This window comes from Calypte anna, chromosome 7 (genome assembly GCF_003957555.1).
Source record: "Calypte anna isolate BGI_N300 chromosome 7, bCalAnn1_v1.p, whole genome shotgun sequence".
NCBI classification, from domain to species: Eukaryota; Metazoa; Chordata; class Aves; order Apodiformes; family Trochilidae; genus Calypte; species Calypte anna.
The window spans coordinates 19787489-19808733 of record NC_044253.1 but is presented as its reverse complement, the minus strand read 5'-3'; the positions used below and the strand labels follow the sequence as shown (position 1 = coordinate 19808733).

Below are 21245 nucleotides of genomic sequence, written 5' to 3'. Positions count from 1 at the left end.
AATATTCAGTAACTTTTTTTCTTTTAATATGTAGATAAAAAATATTGTGTAACACTTAAAAAAATAGCTTTGAGGTGAAATACCGTTACAAAGCAATCAAATGAGATTTGTGACACAAGTCTTTGTTTTGGGGGGGCTTGACTATAATCTTTGTACAGGCTTCTGTGAGTGGTGACAATATGCTAAATTAGGTATGAAGGCATAGTAAGTTGGAGGACACTGAGCTACCCTGTATCGAGGATACACTTTTGCTTGAGACTTCATGTAAATCTTAGTTGAGGGCTTGGAGGGATATCATAGTGCTAGGGAGGAATGCTAGTGTGAGACATATCCATATGCCTGGTTTTTCTCTGTGGAAGACTGTGATGCCCACTTTGATATGCTACTAGCTCTTTACAGATGGGTAGATGCAAGACTTCCTTCACAACCAAAACTTACATGAAAATAATGTGAATAGTATCTTGGTATTCTCACTGTGTGCATAGTATGAATAGGTTATTGGAGCTTTGATGCAAAGTGGATTAAAATCTCTTACATTCAGTGCTTTAATGCCTTAATGTCTTCTCATCTGTTTCTCTGTGACTGAAACATAGCAGTTTTATTCTATCAGCTATATTTTAGACAGTGTTACTGAAAGTCTTTAAAAAATTTCTGAGAGTTAAAGGATGTGTAACATATTCTGTGCTAACTTCAAACTGTTAGGGTGGCAAGTATTTCAGAATATTTTTTTTTCCTTTAGCATTCATTATAAGACTTTGGTTTCTTTTTCTCTAATAGTCTCAGCCTGCTGTTGGTGACGAATATAGTCAAGTTCCATGTGCAGTGAATCTTGTCCTAAGATTAAGGTAAGAGATTCTTTTATTTATTTTAGCATTTCTTTTTAGTTGGCTATATTATTCTTGATCTACCTCATTACTTTCATAATATTAACATAAAATAAGTATTAACCTCTTTAATATCCCAGTATGACCAGTATGAATAGTGTTTCTTTGACTAATTGCTGTCTCTTAATTGCTTACTGAAATAGTGTAAAATGGAAAGCAGAATATGAATGTGGCTTCAGGCTACCCTTCATTAAGTATTTTCTTTCTTTTTTTCCCTGTAATGCAGGATCACAGTGAGGGATTTTTAATGAGTTTCTTTCACACTTCAGCAGTCAGCCTCTTACAGAAATAACTATAGCTGTATTACAAGTTTCCTACTCAAAAAATGTTTTTCACTGGCAAGTTTGAACAACCACTGTGGAGAAGAGAAAGACATTTTAGAAAATGGATCCAAATATGTTGTCTGACTTAAATTTATACTTAGTTAGAATTACTTAGATTAACTTTAATTAAACTCAGTTTATAAGTAAGATTTTCATTCTTTTATTATGTGATCTAGGTTTTTGATAAAAGTATTTTTTCATAAGAAGCTTTGATAACTTTTTATGTATTTACAACCATTTTCCTTAAATGGCTAACTTGGTTTAAAAACTTACAGCCACTCAGTTTAAAACTTGCTTACCTCCAGTTTGTATTGGCAGGTTATTTGTGAGAGGTTGTAAAGTCCTAATTATTGCTATTGGGAAAAGTTAAATGTTACAGATTTTTTTAAGCTAACAATAAGAGAAGAAGTTAAATAGAGAAATATATATGAAAAACAAATAATATGTTAGAAACAAATAGCAGATTTATGCCTAACAAGTAGCATTAGAACAGTAACATCAGAAACTTAGCAATTAATTAAAAAAATGTACACTAAATGAGTGCCAAGCTCCAAAACCTATTATTTTACTGTTTCTTTGACTACAATAAATTGTGTGGCTGCCAAGGGTTGTTTACTGAAGAGAGGAGTAATAAAAGAGAAAAGACTTGGCGATCATGTAGAATTGGTTTAGTTGTCCAGTTTATGTAACTACCCAGTTATGCTATCAATATGCTTTTTCATCTGTCTGCTGACAGAGACAAACAGAGAGACATTTACGAACCAGACCAATTTATATGTGCTGTGAATATAATAGTGAGGTTTTCTTGGTATTCTTAAATCACAGTGAAACATACAGAGTGATTACTTTCTACCTAGTTACTTGCAGTTTTGGCATATCCACAGGGCAAACATTTTAGTCCTGACAGCACAGTGAAATGTCAGGGATTAGGCTTTCAGTTTTCTGCAGCCCTTAAGCCAGAAGTGAAGCAAGATTGATCCTAGGACACTTGATTTTCCAAACTCCTTATTTGCATGATGAAATTTTGTTCTTGTCAAGAATCCCCTAATGTAATGGGTGAAAAGATTCCCTCTCCTTATCAAATCCCCTTTGAGGGATTTGAGGATCCCCTCCCCTTCCCAAATGAAAGTCTGTAGGGATTAATGTGTTACATTTAGGAGGGTAGATGGTCATTGGTAGAGAGGGAAGAAATACGAATTTTCATTTTAAAATTCTTTCTAGTTTCCTCTAAACAAAACAAAATAGTCTTGAAGAACACAAATGCTCTGAGGCATTTACCATTTTCTTTCACTGGGACTTTGCAAAGTGCTTATCTGAGAGCAAGGGCTACAAGCTCCCTGTACCTACACATATGGTTTGCATTTAGAGTTAGGTGCTTATTTGTTTTTGTTACCATAAAGGCAAGAGTTATTTTGTCTATGGAACATTCACAGAAATTCAGGGAAGCCACCCACTGGCTCCTGTATGTTGTGTTTATCAAGGTACCACTGATGGCATTTGGAGAGTCATGCTTCCTTTCCACTGTTGACCCCAGGAGGAGCACAGCTGAGGCTGCTGTGAGCATAGCAGGGCTGTGCAGTCTGGTCTTACTTGTCAACAATTATATTTTAATGTCTTGTTCTTCAGTAAATTAACAGAAGTCTTAAATTAGAGCTGATGGTTATTTGTTTATTTTTTAATAAAAAAAAAAGTTTCTTCCATTATCTGATTACCTGGGGGGAGTTAGCTGTCAGTGTTAAGTATGTCAGTATATTCTTTTAAAAATTTTTAATCTCTTATTTTACTTTAGATATATTAATAGTTGCCTGGGCCTGGCAGTCAGTGGTTGCACCTGAGAGTCAGAGGACTCCTGGATTCTGCAGTTTTGAGCCTAGGTCTAGATGCAGTGAGCAAATTCAGGAAAGCCAGCTCTGGACAAACAGGGACTGTGGTAACAGTGTAGGGCTGCTGTGTGGGCATAGGATTAGGATTCTTCCTCCCCAGACCAAAGTCGTGATTTTTGGACACTATCCCTCTGCTAAACAAAGGCTAGAGTAGGTTTGAGGCTGGCATTCCACCTAAGTTTTGACAAGTTTGTGCCCCACTGGGTAGTATAAGTGGCAAGCTAAAGAGGTGCTGTTTTGGTGTTTGGAATGTTAAAGTGTTAGTGCTTGAACTATTGATGCTATCTGTTTTGCACTAATTCAATTTGGTTATTCTGTTTTGTTAGCAGAAGGGCAGTTGTGTGGCATTCCTTCACAGAAGTCTGAAAAATAAGTTTCCTGTATCATAGGGTGTACCTGGAAGCCCTCAGACATTCACAGAATCAGAATGGTTTGGGTTGGAATGGACCTTAAAAATCATCAAATTCTGACCTCCCTGCATGGTCAGTCCTTGGTTTCAAAAGAAGCCACTCCCTGCATTCCAGCCATATGCAGCTATCCTTATGCTGGGATTATTTCAGGATGAAAGACCCTACAATTAGGATAGCTATATATGGAGAAAGATGTTCTGGCCCCTAACTGCTCTCTTTGGTTGTAATTAACTTACTGAGTTAAAGTTTTTTGAGCATCTGAAAGTTAAAATACTGATAGTTCTGCTTTTTTAAGTGAACAAAAGTATTGTAGATGACTTGTTTTGGGTCATGCAGCATTCCTTTGGGATTCCAAGGTAGTAAACAGCATGTATCCTTGCTGGGGTTTCTGTTTTTATCCATTTCCACTCCAGATATTAAAATGTTCCGTTGATGGCTTTTGGTGAATTGATCATTAAGTCATACAGCTGATAGAGACTTGAGCACATCAGAGGATTTTTATGGGATTTGTTAAAGTGAACCATAAGCTGTGAAACATATTATTATGAAGCAACTTAGCTATAGTATTAGGACAGAAACAATTTCCTGTGATGCTTCATCTGGTACTATTCTATAGCTTTTAAAGCATGGCTTGATATTCAGATAAACACTGTGAGCATTAGATGCCAGACTTGAAGACTCAAAGCTCAGTAAATCATCCAAAGTGTTGGAAGCTTTTTCTTTTGAAGTAATTCACTGGAGGCAATCAAATTATATAAACTGCAGTAGCTTGATGAGTTCAAAACACACTGATTTTAGATGCTGAGAATTAGTGTTGGAAAAAAAAAAAGTTCTGTACTGATGTGGGTAAAAATGTAAATAACGGCAAAATATAAGAGGAATGAATCGACTGATGGGGGGAGGATGAGAGGGAAAGGGAAGTAAACACTTCAGTAAAAGGCTCAGGAAGGTCTCTTCATTGCTTTCCTTTTGCTTTCCCAGAGAGGGGCCATGGGGTAATGTGACAGCAAATGGTGATTTTTTCGGGTGGAAATAAGCCCTTCCCCTGTGATGGAGCTGGGCTAGGACCTGAGGGGAAAATGCATTTTCCCAGGGTCCTGAGGCAAGAAGGGATGGTGGAGAGAAAATTGATGGCATTTACTGTACTACTGAGCCTTTAGCTGGGAAACTATCCTTGTTTCCAAGAGTTTTTTATAGAAGTGGGTGTAAATATTTAGAGCCTGATGAGTAGAAACAACTTAAGCGGCTCAGGAGTGTGGGCAAAAGTTTTGAAGAGTAATGTCTTGAAGATTTTGGACAGGACAAAGCCTAGGGAGATGGGCAACTTTCAAAAGAAGAGAAAAGCAAAAAAGAAAAGCAAATGCTTCTCTAGCTTGTTTCCAGACACCCACACCCATCACTCCCTTTTACAGTGAGACTATGCTACATCAGAAACCATCAAATTCTAGGTTATAGTTTTTCATTTTTTTTCCTCATAGTATGTTCCAAAAAAAGGCTAATAATGCCCATAAAAATTAAAAGGATAATAGTACCCATAAAAATAAAAAATTACTTCCCAAAGGAGGAAGAATAAATGTATTTCACTAATAAATGTATTTCTGTAATTCTTTCAGTGGATGGTCGGGTTCTCTTGTTTTTCCCAAGCAGAGCAGATTTGGATTAATTCAGTAATTGAGTAGGGAATGCCAAATTTATACCAGCTTCCATTTAGTGCAAATGCCTTGTTGTAGATGAGAAGCAAAAGAATCCCATGGCACTCTTTATAAAAGTGCTGGTATTTAACTCTGTTAGTCTGGATGATTTTCAACTTCAGATCTAACTTTTCCATGCTTAACTTGTAATTAATGCCTTCTTGTTTTCACAGTTTTCTCAGTGGGAATAACTTGTAAAAATAATGTCTACTGTCGGAGTTTCTTCTTCAGTTAGAGATGCAATTTCCAATTTATTTTCTACCTTTTTTCATGTTATGTCTTGGAGTAGATTGCCCCAGAAGTGGAATTAGCAACAGTGTGTTTTAGGTAATTCCATGCAACATTTTTGAAAGGCTCTAGTATTAAATACTTAATACATACCATTAGGTTTTTAATGCTCAGTTTTAATTAGGAGACTGTTCTTGAATTTTGCAATGAACTGAAAATAATGCTTCTCAGTTGCTGCCTGATCTGTTGCCATAGCTTGTAGCTATGACCCATGCTGTGTGATCATTATGGTGAAATGCTGATGCTTCTGTATCCTCAGCCTCACAGAGGAATTTGGCAATGTGAAGGAATGAAATCTGTAATCCAGATTTTTACCTGTGAGACTGCACACACCAAGGCTCTTGGCAGGAATTCTTCAAAAAGAGTTTTAAGGCAATTGTCTGTGATGTAGTCCTCTGACTGGGCTGTTCATATCAATTGGGAAAGGGGATGGGAAGGAGTAAGCACATTTGATTTGAAATGTCCAGTCTAACCACCAAGTTGTTGCTGTTATAGATTTAGGAAGGTCACTGTCAGAGGGTTTAACTTATTTAGATTAATAACAGAGACATTTCGTGTTAAATTAGGAGACTTGTTAATGCTTAATAGTTAAGAATTGCAAATTATCAGAAGCAATCTAGGATGGTTAAATTAGCTCCTAGGACAGGAAGGTAATTTACTGATAGTAATATGGAACGTCCCAGGACCTAATGTGATACAGCTCCTCTGCACTAGTTGAATTAAGTCTATAGAAGAACAAAAGGGGCAAATGGAGATGCACTGGCAAGTAGTTATATTATTGCATATCTTATTTAAACTAGTGTGTAGAGAAAATGCTAAGGTAGAATTATATGTAATGGCACTCTGATCGAATAATTTACAGAGAAACATTTGTGTGTGTCTGTATTTCTTATAAAAGCATTTCTTCAGATAATGTAGCTGCTTTATTACATTTTTAAACTGTGTCACTTGGTCCTTTTTGAGGAATGTTTCTCCTGGGGATCTAGGCAGAGATATATTTCAGAATGACAAGTCCAAGGAGTAGCCAGTATGCCATGCTACAGCAGGAGAGTTGTTAGAACTTCAGTTAAATTGGGATTTCCTGATTCCCTCTACATGCCATAACAGAGATGATGAGTTATCACTCACTGGTCTGAGCTGAAGCTCAAATGCTTATCTCCTTGTTTTCATGTAGGCCTGCTTTTTTGTCCTCTAAAAAATAAAAATTAAAAATTTGAAAAAACCTAATTACAAGTGAAGTTACAGAAAAAATGTACTTGGCTGGACATACCCAGTAGAGCTACTCTTGTTAGTTTTTGATTATGAGGCATAGATTTTTAGGAGGGAAAAACCCTATAGACAAGCAAACCCCAAAATTTGTTCTGGCTAGAGATTGAATGAGCTTGGTGACTGGCTCAGTACCATAATGCAGAGCTCTCAAGTATTTTTTGGTTTTTCTTTTTTTTTTTTTTTTAAATCTTTGAAAAATTCTATAATTCCATTCTCTTTTGTAAGAAGTGGGATTGATATATATCCTTCACCAAGGTATTTCTCATAATTTTTGCTAATTAAATGGCTTCTATTATCCAGCATGTTTGTAGATTTTGTCATTAAATAAACTCAACTGTGTGGTAGATTTACAATTGGAAAGTGACCGAACTTCTCTATAGACTGGGAATCGATCCAGTAACAAACATGATAAACAAGACCATTTGTAAAATTTTTGAAATAAATGTACCTGTAATTACAGTATTGAGCACAGTCATATATTTTATTTTGCAGTCACCTCTAATGCTTTGCCCTGGGAATCAGGGAGGTGTGGGGACATGCTAACTGAACTGAATTTTATTTTCACAGTGTGGAGACTTCATTTAAATAATCTGTTTAATCATGATTAAATCATGACTGAAATCAGTAAGCAGGAGTGCTTACTTGATTGAACTATTGATTCTAATCATGCTTTCCATTTCTACCTCTATGATTTCCTTCAAAACTTGCTCCTTAAAAATGGTAAATTATGCATTTCTTATTCATTACTTAAGGCTGTTTTTCTGCCTTGCTATATTTCTATTGAAATTAAATTCAACATTTAAATTTTAATTTTTTAATTACGATCTAAATAATCCTGCATACAAGTGCTTTGCCATCCCTTATTCAATAGAGAACCAGTATATTTGTTTATCAAAACAAATTTTGTATGTAAAATAGATAATTATTGAGCCAAGGAATCAATATGTTGTTTCTGCTTATTACATTTTGGTTATCAGAAAGATTTGCATGTCTGAATATTTAGATGGCAAGGAACTAGGTGTTTAACCTGCAGAGCTGTGGTTGTAAATTATGGAAGTTGAATTTGAGGCTGATGCTGATACTGAATTTTTAAAATCATTTAGACTTTTGTTTTTTTTAAATTCCATTCTGACTTTTTATTGTATTATTAAAAAAACAAAAAACAAAAAAACCCAAACACAGCCTCTTATCTCCTTTATGCTAAAGTAAATAATTTAAATCTTGAATTAACCTCAGTGTTAGATGTATTATTTGTATTATTAATGGCATGTATATTAATGGTCAACTGTGATAGGGCTTAAATTTTGATAAATCAAAATTTAATTCTAATTAGATGTTTTTCCAATAGATTTAAAGATACTGCATTTACCTTGGTCAGCCACACTATTTCATCTTCATCTGCCTACTTTAGAGTTGCCTGTGAATGTGTTGCCATAGTACCTTTTTGGGGGCTGAAATAATTTAAAATAATTTTGTATGGTTTGTCTGCTTGTTCCCACTTAGCACTGGTAGGAGTGTTTCTGGGACCCTATTGTGTCTCTATAAAGCAGTCAGGTTAAGGTTGCTGGGTTTATGATTTCTGGTATTTTTGAGGGGGAGGCAAAATTTTAACTGCACTAATTTCATTTATCCTGTTTCACACCCCAAGTGGATGGCCACAACAGGTGCACTGGGACACAAACAAGACAAGAACTTGACATATGAGCAACCTTTGCTGGTGAAGCCTGTTTATCATAAAGCTAATTTTGAGAAAGTTTGGCCCATGGACATCTATGTCAGCTATGGACAGTGTCCTGCCTGTCAGGGTGGCCATCAAACAGAGCTTCCCTTTCAGCTTCTCGGGACAACCACTGAAGCAGGGACTGCTCTTGCAAGACCAAGGCCCTGTTTATTAGGGAGGTTACCCAAATAAGGGTCTCTCCTTGAGAAACAGAATCCAGATGGGTTATGAATGAAGCCTCCACCTGAGCACAATGTCCATTTTGTCAGGGCTGCTGTTTTGAGACAATTATTCTTTTGGGGATTTGATGTGCTCCTACCAAAGGTTAACCAAAATGCACTTCCGTTTTATTTAGAATTGATCTGAAGTAATAAAAAATAAGTTGAGAAGGATCATCTCTTTCCTGATGATCTGAACAAACATGATCTACTCTTGATAGTATGACTGTGTAACAGAGGAGCCTGGGTAATGCTTAGTAAATGACAACTGAGCATGGAAGTGTTTAGAGAGAAAGGGATTTACATAAACGTGGTGAATCCTCAGGAGGCTAATGCTTCTTTATAGAAAATGCACTCTTCTGTTGTGTTTGTGATCCCACAGGAGCTTTAAAGTTCTGAATCACAAAACTACTTTAATAAACAGACTTCCTCTTATTACTGCTTTGCTTCTGCAATGTGCAAGGTACCACAGCTTCAGAAGAAAAAAAAAAAACAGGTTGGCAGAAGGGAATGGGAAAGAAGTAAGGTGTGATTTTTGTGAGGGTAGGAGCTGGTTCTTGCTTTCCTCGACCTAGCTGAAGGGATAAATTCTATCCCTTTAGATAGCTGAAGGATAAGAAAATTGCAAGGCAAGGAAAGTAAAGGGACAGAAGATTTAGATACCGGCCCAAACCTTGAATTAGGGCCCCATGGATATATCATCTTCCAACGATTCTAACCCCACGTTTTCTTTGCAGTATGGAAACTAAAGTACCAATTTGCATTTCACTGTTTTGTGTATGTTCACCATGTTCTGCAAATATAGTTGAAGCAAAGTTTTAATTAATCAAAACTGAGATTTGAAATAGGGACTACATATCTTCAGTACAGGTGTTTGATATACAGTACTCAAAAAGGGTTTCTGGATTTTCCTTGAGCTGAGCTCTCTAGCTTGCCACAAAGTAAATTCTGATGTTGAAAAATGAAACAAAACAAAACAACAAAAAAGAAATCAGTAAATTATAATCCACCAAGAAAGTAATGACTCACTGTTGTTATTTCATGGAGTGGTGCTTGCTCCATCTCTTTTATTGTTACTCTGACCAGTTTTCTCCATGTGTAATACACAAGATACTGACGGAAAATAAACACTTTGGAAGAAAGTAATGCTATAAAAGCTAGGTTACAAAGGGAACCGTGTTTAGCTTGTACATTATGCCTTAAGCACAAGAAAGGGATAAATTGGTGACAAGTTACTGTGATAAGGACAATGAGCTTTTGTATTTGAATAAGATTTGGTAAAGCTAAATAAAAACTCTGATGTTGTCTCTTCCAGTACCCGGAATTGTTAAGGTCTGACAAAATTAGCTGTGGCCAAACCGTTCAATTTAAGGAGTGCACACCTTATACAGATTTTTTTTTAACATGTCAATCTGTTCTGTGGCTGAGTTATAACTAGTCATGATCTTAAATGTGGATAGAAGAAATTAGAGCTCTTTTGACTTCTGAGAATGCTCTCTTGCAATACTGCTCAGAACTTCAAAGTGCACCGAGTGACCCCTGTGAAAGGCAACAAATTGTGGAGGAGTTCTGCCCTCTTAACTGCCTCTGCACATGGGCACACCAAGGACCCTTGCCTGGGAAGAGCTTCTGTTGGGTTCCACTGGAGCTCAGGAAAAAGGAGATGAAAGAAGGAAAATAAATACATCTGTCTATCCATATGCATGGAAATAAGTCATATATAGAGATGGATATATATCCCTTCTTTCATATATAGGTATTTAAATATATTTATATATTTAATCTTAGTCATGCAGGAATAGGGAAAAATAATAGGAAGAGAAGGTAGAATGTGCCTCAGGGCAGAGCTGCAGCATCTGTATGTTGGAGTCCTAGGTTAAGCGGTGAGGAAATGGGCTAATAAGAGTGAACATTCATTGGTCCAAGAGAACTCAGTCTTTTGCTGCTTTCACTTGTCAGTCCATAGAAACAGTAGAGAACAATGTTGCTGTGTCTTGTTAGGACTGGATAACCATAGAACAGTAAAATTATATACTAATTAAAAGAATATTTAGTAGCCAAGATAATGTTGATGTAGAGCAGTGAATTTTTACATATGCAAGATGACAATGGGGATGATGAGAACCTCCAGTAGTTTTCCATTGGAGGGATGCAAAACAATGACTACAATTTGAATTAAAAAGTAGCATTTGCTTAACAAAATAGAAAAAAAGATGGAGGGAAATGTAGTTGTGAAATACTAGCAGAAGTAAGTGACCACTGATTGAAAGCATGGATTTCTGTAGTGCTGCAATGTCATCTAGATAGTGCTCACTGTCTGCATGATAGGTGGTGATGGGAAAGTGCCTGTGTTTTATGGTTTCTAACTCTATCTGAAAGAAAAGAATGAACAAGATTACGGAATCTTTCTTCTGGTGTAACTAATCAAAAGCCATAAATGATGCAGTTTCTATGCAATGTACATGTACCCTGTACTAGTTCACAAGTCAGATTTGTTTATTACCATTTTTTATGCACTGCATTCTTGGACACTCAGCTCTGTACACACATCTCCATATGTACAACTTTGTAAACCTCATATGACAATTGAGTGGCTAAAGTCTGAAAATTCAATGAGCAATGCAGACAAAAGTGTGTACTTACATGCATGAATTTACCCCTCTTTTGGCTTACCTTGAGATTTTTTTCTGATTTTGGGAAGGAAGAATATAGTGTTACATAGCTATGGCTAGATGAATCTCATCCAGAAATACATACTCTCCCAAAGGGCTATATGGAAGGTGCTGTAATTTGTAGCATAAGAAATAGTGGATAAAGTCTGGGGGACTAAATGCTGAAGTTAATTAGCCCATGTGATTTTTCTCGTTGAGGACGTGTTATTCCCTAGAAAAACAGACCAAGCAGTCTGAAGTATGAACGTTAAGTGGTCCCGACAAAAACAAAATAATAATAAAGATTTGCAAAAATATGCTTTTGTGAATTGTAGAATTTTAAATTGTGAAATTACTTTGCAAGAAAAGATGGCTGCCAAAATCTCTTAGTGTGGCGTGTTGAGAATACCCTTATTCAAAGCAGTTCTGTGCAATTTCTCCTGTTGGAGATGATGGCATAATGAAGAACATCCTCCAGGAAATTAATAAAGTGCTGTGTGCTAAAATGCACAAAAGTATTTAGAATTTACTGCTTTTTTAAAGGAGATGGGCTGTTTTTATCCATGATAATCAAGCTATATTAGTCTGTAATGGCACAGCACAAGAAGCAAATAAGAGGTATTAAAAGAGATGACTAAAGAGTCTGAGTTTGCATGTTAAAATAGAAATAACTTTTATCACAAATGCATTAGAAAAACTACGGATCATTATGAGTTGATGAAGATAAAATTATCAGTCACAAAGATACTAAGTGCTTTTCTTCAAATCCTATTTCTATTTAGCAGAAATAAAGTATGTGTGTGCATAAGAGTGTAATGGCTGTAAGTAAAAAGTGAACTCCAATGGAACAAATAAAACACTGCTTGGAAACTCTGCCTAAAAATAAATCAATGAATCCAAACAATTGTCACCGAAGTGTATCAAGGGAACTAGCAAACTAATTTGCAGTAGCAGTGACACTAACTAGAGCCAGAGTCTGAAGACCGGAGAAGAGAATGAGTAGTGCTTTTAGAGAACTTGAGTGCATCTTCTATTTGTTGGAATATATAATGGAATAAATAATTTATGGAAATCAATACATGTCTGGAAGGTAATGGAACTGCAAGCAAAAGCACTCACAGTCTTCTAGAAAATTAATTTTGCCAAACTTCCTTTGTTTTGCTTTCCTGAATGGTAGTGTACCATTAAAGAGGTAGCAGCAGTGTAGTAAGCTCCAAATGGTTCAGAGTGTAACAATTCCAGATAACAAAGTTGGATGGCTGAATAAATACCATCCTTCCTTGAATTTCCACCTCACGTAAGTGAGCAAATTTGACTCATTACCTTTCTGTTTGGGACATTTTGCCATTTGGAGCCAAAGTAAACCATATCCCTTTTGCATCCTGCTTAAGAAACGGGTATATCAGGTGGAGCTGCTCTTTTCACATAGCTGTATCAAGCTTTTGTAAAGGTAGTAATTTTCATGACAGTTCATAATTATTTAGGGCCTTTTTATATGGTGGATATTCTACTTACAAGAGATCTGTGGAAGATACAATCTGAGAGCATAATTATTAATTTCTAGATAGGTTTTGCACTCTTACACTTACCTTAGGGAAAGCCATCCAGGTTTTTCTAGGCAAAAGGAGGGGGGGGAACAGAGAGAGAAGAACTGTGTTTCATAACAACTCTGTTCAATAAAAATAGACAATGCAATATTCCATCTAATGTCAGAAGATTTCTACAATAAAAGTAAATGAGCCTTGTAAATCTGCACCTGGCTAGGTGCATTATCTGCAGCTTTGTATTAGTGATCTTAAACTCCCATTGTTTAGAATAGAATCTTGGGGTCTTGAGATGCCTTCACCTTTGAAGCATTCAGTAAACATTTGAAACATTCAGTAAGTGAGTGTTTTTCATATTAAGCCCTGCAAGGGGCAGACTTATTTTTCAGGGTTTGATATTTTGCTTTTGTCTGTTCTGCAAATCATTTTACGTTTTGTATTCCTGTGTGTTGCTGTTTTTTGACTTTGTAATATTTTTCTAAGTATTTAGCAAGTGATAGCTATAAAACACAGCTGAGTATGCCCATGTATTGGATGTAATTTTCCCACAGCAAGACTTCATGGACTGATATGCTGAAATATGGGCTTGCATACAATTTCCTTGCTGAGGAGAAGAATAATGGACTGCAAAAAACCATTCTATTAGTTTTTCAAATGGATTGAGCTATTCATTGGAAAAAGAGTGTGCTACAGCAATTAAGTTCATCCCTATGCTCAGTGGGTTTGCTATTTCCAAAAATGTGATGGACATCTATTTTACAAAGAGGCTAATTCTTTATTGTTGGTAGAAATTATTAACTAAAACTGAAGCTGGGAATATGCAAGGAAGGAATGGAGGTTTGGAGAGCAGAAGGAATGGAAGTTTGGAGCACAGTATGAGACTGTAAAGGAATTCTTTAACACAGGTATTAAGTCCCTTGTGACTGTGTTAAAGCACTAATAGTGGCAAACCTTTGACTCTCACATTCTGCTTATTTAATGTGTAGATGAAACCCCACTGCTGAGACAGTGGTTGTCAGTGGAAGAAGTTCCTTGGATTTTCAGGTGTTTAATGTTTGCTAGATACTTTGTCTCTTAAAGGAGCATCTCTGCATACATGTTAGCAAGTCCAAGTGAGCATTTTGTTACTCTTGGAGGAGGGTAATACATACAATTCAGACTATTTTGAACTAGAAGAGTCAGCATAGCAGAGTGTCTTTTGAAGATGAAAAGGAAAACACTTATCAGAGGACCTTATTTTATCCTTAAGTTTACTCAAGTTGTTTTTCAGGTGAAGCATATCCTTCTGTTAGTTTTTCCCAAAATACCGCTATGATAATGCAGTTGAGTCTCTCTTGTCTGTGTGCTTTGGGAGAGCAGTGTTTTTTCAAGTTGAAAAAATCCACACTACAAAAATGCATCTGTCAATGCAATAGATATTCTTGGGGTATGGGAACTGTATGGTTGTTCTGTTCTTTGTTACATTTCAATGTGCACACGGAATGTTTTTCAGGAACTCCAGGAAAGAGCTTAATGACATACGGTTTGAGTTTACTCCAGGCAGAGGTAAGGCTCCTTCAATTGAATTCTTCTGTTATTGCTCAAAAAGGTATTTCAGAAGTGATTACTGCTTACTATTAATACAGACTACCTCTCTGTAATGTTTCCTGCTGTGCTGAGCTTTATATTGAACTCTGCTTGAATAAGAATAGCATATGTACGCAAATTCTAGTGGCAAGGTTGCATAATGTATATATTAAAATATATGTATAGTATATATTATTGTATATAGTATTATATTGTTGTATATACTATATATAGTTTTATGTATTAGAAGACTTGATCCACAGTATACGTTATTAATTTAATGCCTTTATAAAATGATCTATGTGGTACATAAGATTTAGCATAGCTATATTTATGACTGACATTTCCATTTTCACATTTGGAAAACATTGTGGGAAATAGAAAATAGTATCTATAGAAAGCATATGTGGTTGATGTGGTAATGTGGTGATGGTGGTAATTAAGTTTCTCTCCCCTTTGTACTAAAATAAGTTGTGTTAATAAGTATGAAGTGCACACCATTTTTCAAATGCCGTCTTCGGCTGTAAGTTGAGTTGTATTTCTAGTTTAGGTATAATAACCAGAAAGAAAATGTGGAATTGAAACCTGAAACTCTACTTTGTGCTTGTAGAACTGGATTGACTTTCCAGTGCTAAGTTTTGTAAGAACTCATAAAACTTAATTTTATATGAAAAACAAGTATTACTGGCATAAAAAAACCAAGAGGCTGATACATTGAGTAAGAAGGTATCATCCTTGTTAAATAGCAACCCTTTGAGCTATGAGCACATTTCATATTATTTAGAAGTTCATATTATATTTTGAGTAGCCTTCGAAGAGCTTCCACATAAAAATTAATCCATATTGGAAGAGTTCTCTCTTTTCCTGTAAATCATCGTGTCCTTCATGGGCAGGAGTCTGTGTATGGATGTACTCCCTGTTGTCTGCCTGCATTTCTCATTGAATGGGTAATAATGAAAGATATCTCTTACTTAATTGGGCAGAGAACATTCTGGTTTAGCCACTTGTCAAAAAAATTACTTAAATATCTCTTAAACAGTTGCATAAAGCATTTGAGAATTCTTACTTGTTCAAAACACGGATGATACCACATAGTAAAGTACACTATGACTGTAGCAGTCACTCGAGGCAGGCAGAAGGTGACTGTCAGTCTCATATTTAGAGCTCTCCAGAAGTTGCAGCTCACTCAGCTCTATTGTTCTACATCTGTCTGTGTTTGTTTAGGAGATGATAGAGTTGTGTCACTGCCTGAAAGCTTATGCTCCATACAGGTATTTGGTGTTGAGGCCATAGTGTAGGTGAGATTTAGGTAGAATTTAGGCTTGTTCCTGCTTTTTCCTACTTACCTCTAAACCTTATAAAGTCATTATCTAGTAGCAGATATTAGTCACAGAGACTTAGGAATTAACCCACTTGGGTATAGCAGTTTGTGCAAAATTGATCCAATCCTCTGAATTTCCTGAATTACAGTACTTAAAAGATAATTTAAGCCTAGAACTCAAAATAATAACTGTTTATGTAACTACTTTACCCCACTTGTAACAAACCAGAAAGCCTGCATAGTACTTCTGTAGAAATGCAGAACAATGGAAGGGATAAAGAAAACAATGAAAACACCACCAAAACATCTGTTTTCTTGATGGTGAAGATACTGAACTTGTAAACTGTGTATGGGTATGGTATTAGATAATAGAGGAGAAACGCTAGTGGCCAGGAAAGGTCTGTAGAGGGTTTGCAGTGAGTCAAATCATCCCCTTGTGATTTGCTTTGCAGAGGCTGATAAGATAATTATCTTTTTTCTTCCTAATTAAAGATAATTTTGAATTCAAGTCTGTTTCCATGGGTATTTTGGAACTAAAATATATTTTGGAAAATTGCATTGGATGACTGATACTTTTTATTGTTTTTGTGAACTCTCACTCTTATTCATTTCACCTTTTGGACAGACACAGCAGATGGCGTTTCTCAGGAGCTGTTCTCTGCAGGCCTGGTTGATGGCCATGATGTAGTTATAGGTAAATTACATTTTTGTTTGAAATTATGCACTTGTGACAATTTTGTGTTAAATGGATGCGAAAAATGTTTTCTCTAATGCTGATTTTCGCAAAATCATTTTTTTCCTAATATTGCCTTCATGTATGTATAGTTTAAAAAAAAAGCCAATATTGATATCAGTCCAAGGATTGCTTTTGGAAGTCAGAACTGTTTAGTACTTTGGAAGGAATGATATAATATAGATCTCCTGAAGGATTATTTACAATTTAATGACTGATCATTTTCGTGATGACTTAATTTTTTTGTATTATAATAATAATAATAATAATAATAATATGGTCAGTAGAATTTTGCTAAGTGTGTGTTTGTTGGTAGCTCTGAAGCTAGCTAGTATTCTGCTGGGGTAGAAACAAGTGAGAGCTGATAATCTTATGGAAATCAACCTACAGATATTATTTTTATGGTCAAAAAGGACAATCAGTGATGTTTTCTGGCTGCGGAGAGGAAAGATACTTCTCTATTTTTCTATTCTGTGCTTTAGTATTTTTTAAATTATTTTTTAAAATGAAATTCAGTGCCTGGCAAAGGTGATTATTTCCCTGCTTATTTCCCTGCAGTTCCTTCTCTTCTGGTTGCTCAAAACCAGTAAATATATTGCTACCAAAATCAGAGGGGAGTAGATGCTAAATGTGTGAGAACTGAATAAAGGAATAGTAGCAAATCAGTCTTTGTGTTGTGGTCAAAGAGGTTGTATTAGTTGGTTCAGATACCATTACTAAACTCCTTGATGATATGAACAGTGTTTTACTAATCCATAATTTCATGTTATTTGCCTGGGAAGTTGTCTGAATACATTTCCAGTGTGTTTGAAATTTAGCTAAAGTATATCAGAGAGAAGCCAATATTTTTTGCTTTTGTATGCTTAGAATGCAGGTTCATTCTACCTGATAAGAGAAACACAAGCCTTACCTATGCTTTTATTTTAATTTCTAAAGAAAAACTACTTAGGAGAAGTTAGCAGAAGGTCCAGGCCAGCAGGCAGTCTTCTCTTAAAGTCACTTCTACTGCTCTCTTAATATAAGGATTCAGAGGAGAGGGGTCCATTGGCCTGAATTTGTTGCATTTTAAACATCCAATATGGAAAGTGTCATTACCATGCTGCTCATCGTGGTTTTGTTAGAATTTTTGTTACCATGAGATTCCTTACTTAGTTTAGAAATATTAAATAAATAATTTTTCCCTGGATAGGAGAAGGATTGTTATCTGTTGGCTATTCCTCCTTCCTGGGGAGTTAGCTAACACTGTGTTGCACAGAAGCCGGAATCATGATTGGTGATGCTGCAGTTCAAGTCTTTCTGGAACCCCCTAAGGCCCCTTTTCCTTTTGCTGCAAAATTCTCTTCCAGTGCCAAGTGCCAATACTTCCATGGAAGTGGTACCATAAATGAGATGTGTTATTATCTTGCAGGAAAAGTGATGGGGGAAATGCAAATGAAGATAATGTCCCTCACAGCTTTAGTGGTGGGACTTTGGCTGTCTAAGAAACACAAATATTTACATAAGGTTTTTCCTTACCGGTTTGATTAGAAACACTGTCTAGTCAATAATGAACTTTATTTCCTTGCTTAGTTCCTGCCTTGAATTGTGTCAAACTTGTATTTTTAGCACTATGATGATGGTCCTTTCTGTTCTTTCCTGTTTATCTTTTTATTGTGGCACTTTAAAAAAAGTAAGGAAATCAAATTACTTGTATAAAATGAATGTATTCAACATAAATCTAACTTTATTAATTATGAACAGTTTATATGTTCATTTTTCTGTGTGTTGTAACTTACCTCAAGTTCCAGAGGCACAAATTCCTCCATGACCTTATACTACAATTTTCATTTGTCTGCTTCACCTGGAAAGTTGTTCAAGTGTTCAAACTTGTTTGGACATTGTTGTCTTTCTAGAAAATGACTTTTGATTTCATGTGTTACTGAAAAACAAATTCTGCTAAATGAGATTTTACTTTTAATTAAAAAAAAAAAAAATTGGACTTAAGTTAGGATATGTTTGTGGTTTCCTTTGGTAAAAGTGACTAAAAGTGTATGGGCATGGAATTAAACAACTTGCCTGGAAGCAAATTATTGCAAATCTCAGGATTTCGCTGTAGCAGTGCAGACCTAAGAAAATTCTACAGTTCTTTATTTTAAAGCAATAAGTTAAATAACAGAGCAGATGGTGCTGAAAATACTTACAAAAGTATTTTTTTTTCTGTAAAATGATTTTGCCACATTGTTCATTCAAAATTAAAGGGTTAAAAATCTTTCTATGTAGGAAGAGGAGAAAAGTATAGAAGAGCTTAGTTAACCTTTATCACCGAAGAACGGATTTCATTAGCTTTCAGACTGAAAATAGTTGAAAAATTACCTTTCGCTTTTCAGCTGAAGCATGCAGAAATTCAGCCTCTATAACATCAATGAAAACAAAGTTCTGAGATAGTCTCATAAAAGTTGATCCTGTAGTTTCTTTTAGTGGCTATTCTAAAGTGTAGAGGCTGGAGAAAAAAATAAGGTGAAAATACCTGTGCCTCTGTTGAAGTCCACAATTTGTTGGCATATTAGCTGATATTCTGAAAGGACATTTGAACAGGAGTCAGCAAAAGCTGTTGAGGAAAATAAGGCCATGGCCTATGTGAGCTGAAGCTTCTGTGGGCACCAGCTGATGTGCAAGGTCTACGGAATTTGTTGCTAAGCATCTAAACTCTTCACCTTTTGAGACTTGGTGGATTCACTTCACTTAACACAGGCTTCCCAGGAAGGTTTCCATTCTGATAAGCAATAAGTTCAGCTACCTGTTCGGTAGAAAAGGAAAAATCCCCTCTTGCATGTTCAGTTCTGGCTACAATTGACTGGTTTTTACTTTTATTGGCAGTAGCATTGTTTCACAGGAGGTCCCTAGATGAAGGGAATCAGTGGAGAGAATTTTGTTTAAAAGTAGACTTGAATTTGTGTTTGGAGAGGGTAGTGAGGCTTGGAGCTTATATGTATGCATTGGGATCTAGCTGATGAGGTATTTTTATGCAGCACTGAGATTGCTATGTTAAATCATATACAAATATGGAATATTTTCAAAATACATTTGGAGATGAAATATGTCTCTGTGTGCATGCAATGCGTGTACATTAGCTAGTAAATACTCATCTAGTAATGCTTTATTATATTTTTCATAACACTAAGGAAATTCAGATCATATCAACAGTCAGTTCTGTTGAAAATCACAGTTGCAATCCTATTTCAGTATTGTATATAATGTTCATGTAATTTCAGCAAAGCCTTAGGCTATATTTAATCCTCTAGATGTCTTGCCTAAATTTTAGAACATTAAGGTTTATTTACAGATATTAAATTGCAGTGTGTATATCGAAAAAAATATTTCCCTTCTCCAAGTCATCAAGAAGTGTGCAGTTGCTCTCCACTATATTAATTAAAGTTCCTTTATTTTAGTTTATTTTTTTGTCAAAAAAAAATCTGTGAATACCTTGACCAAAATGGAAGATGTACTTTCATTTTTAGATAGAGCAGATATTAACTACAAGTAAATGAGCACCTGTCTTGGGTGTTGGAGCTAGATTCATACACCTAGTAACCAGAGGAGTATCTTAGTCAGTCAAAAAAAGAGCTTTCTGCTGAAAGTTCTGACATGTTAAGAACCATCTGAAAACTGAATAGATTGTATTTTGAAATGAGATTGCAAGCTTTTTCATCAGTGTCTTGAATATTTTCTTAGAAGTGTGAATACACTATAATCGTTTGAGTAAAGGTTTGGGGGTTGCTGTATTCTTACATTTTTTGTGTAATGCAAATAAGTCTTTTGATTTGGTGCAGTTATGGTGCTGAGTAGACACGATTGAAATTGTCCTCTGAAAAACTTATAAGAAAACCCATGGCTGTGGGTAGGTTATTTGTTCATGAGTAAGTGGAGAGAACATGTTTCTGACCAAATACAGAATTACATGATTTCAACAGATGTTTAACAGGAAGTAATATGTATGATTCCCAATCAATCACAATATTAAAAAGGCATTTGAAACAGAAACAGATGACTGTCTTACATTATCAGGTCTGCTGTTGCTAAGGGTACTTTGATGTTAAAATAGGAAGATCAAATGCAGAAGCCCCGTTTGTTAGCATACTGTCTGTAAGATCTTAACTCATAGCAGCACCAATAATACAATTCATAGAGTTGCACAGTGAATAACCTTTTGCTTTTTCTTAGTTTTGCTCTTCATTTGCTTATACCTAGTTTACTTGGCTGTCTTGTAATTAACTTTGAAATGGAATGAAGTTATGCCTTTTGTTCAACTAATTGCAACTTATGATTTTATTGTAATCAGAAAGTGGGATAGTGCTGCATGAGTAAAAAACATACTGCATTAATTTATCCCCTCAAAGAGCAGTAATGTTGCTGTGGTGGCAACATAATGGTGCTATGGTTAGGTGACTTTGATAGCACTGCCACATGAAGGCAGAGTAGGTTTTTCATTTAATAGAAATATTTTGAGATGCAAAAAATTCTTTGAAGGAATTTGTTAGAAATTTTGTTTTTTCTTGTGTTTGTTTATTCTTGTAGTCTAAACTGAGTGAAATAACAGAATTTTTAGTTAAGTGTATCCCATTTTTATGTGTTCCAAAACTCAATGTACCCATAAACTTTCTAATGAGAGACTGTGCAGACATACAGACTCTAACAATTAATTTCAAACAATAGACTAAATACTTCATGTTTAAGGCACTTTGCAGAAACTTAAACGTGTGCACAT

The 21245-nt window shown here is 35.6% G+C and overlaps 1 protein-coding gene across 1 annotated transcript in view; it reads left to right on the top strand.

Moving 5' to 3' along the window:
• STK39 (serine/threonine kinase 39) overlaps positions 1–21245 on the top strand; it is an 85854-nt gene that overhangs the window by 50749 nt on the left and 13860 nt on the right. The window contains exons 13-15 of the mRNA XM_030454288.1: positions 778–845; positions 14374–14426; positions 16394–16462. Coding sequence (XP_030310148.1) covers positions 778–845; positions 14374–14426; positions 16394–16462 — 190 coding nt within the window. The remainder of the gene's footprint in view (positions 1–777; positions 846–14373; positions 14427–16393; positions 16463–21245) is intronic.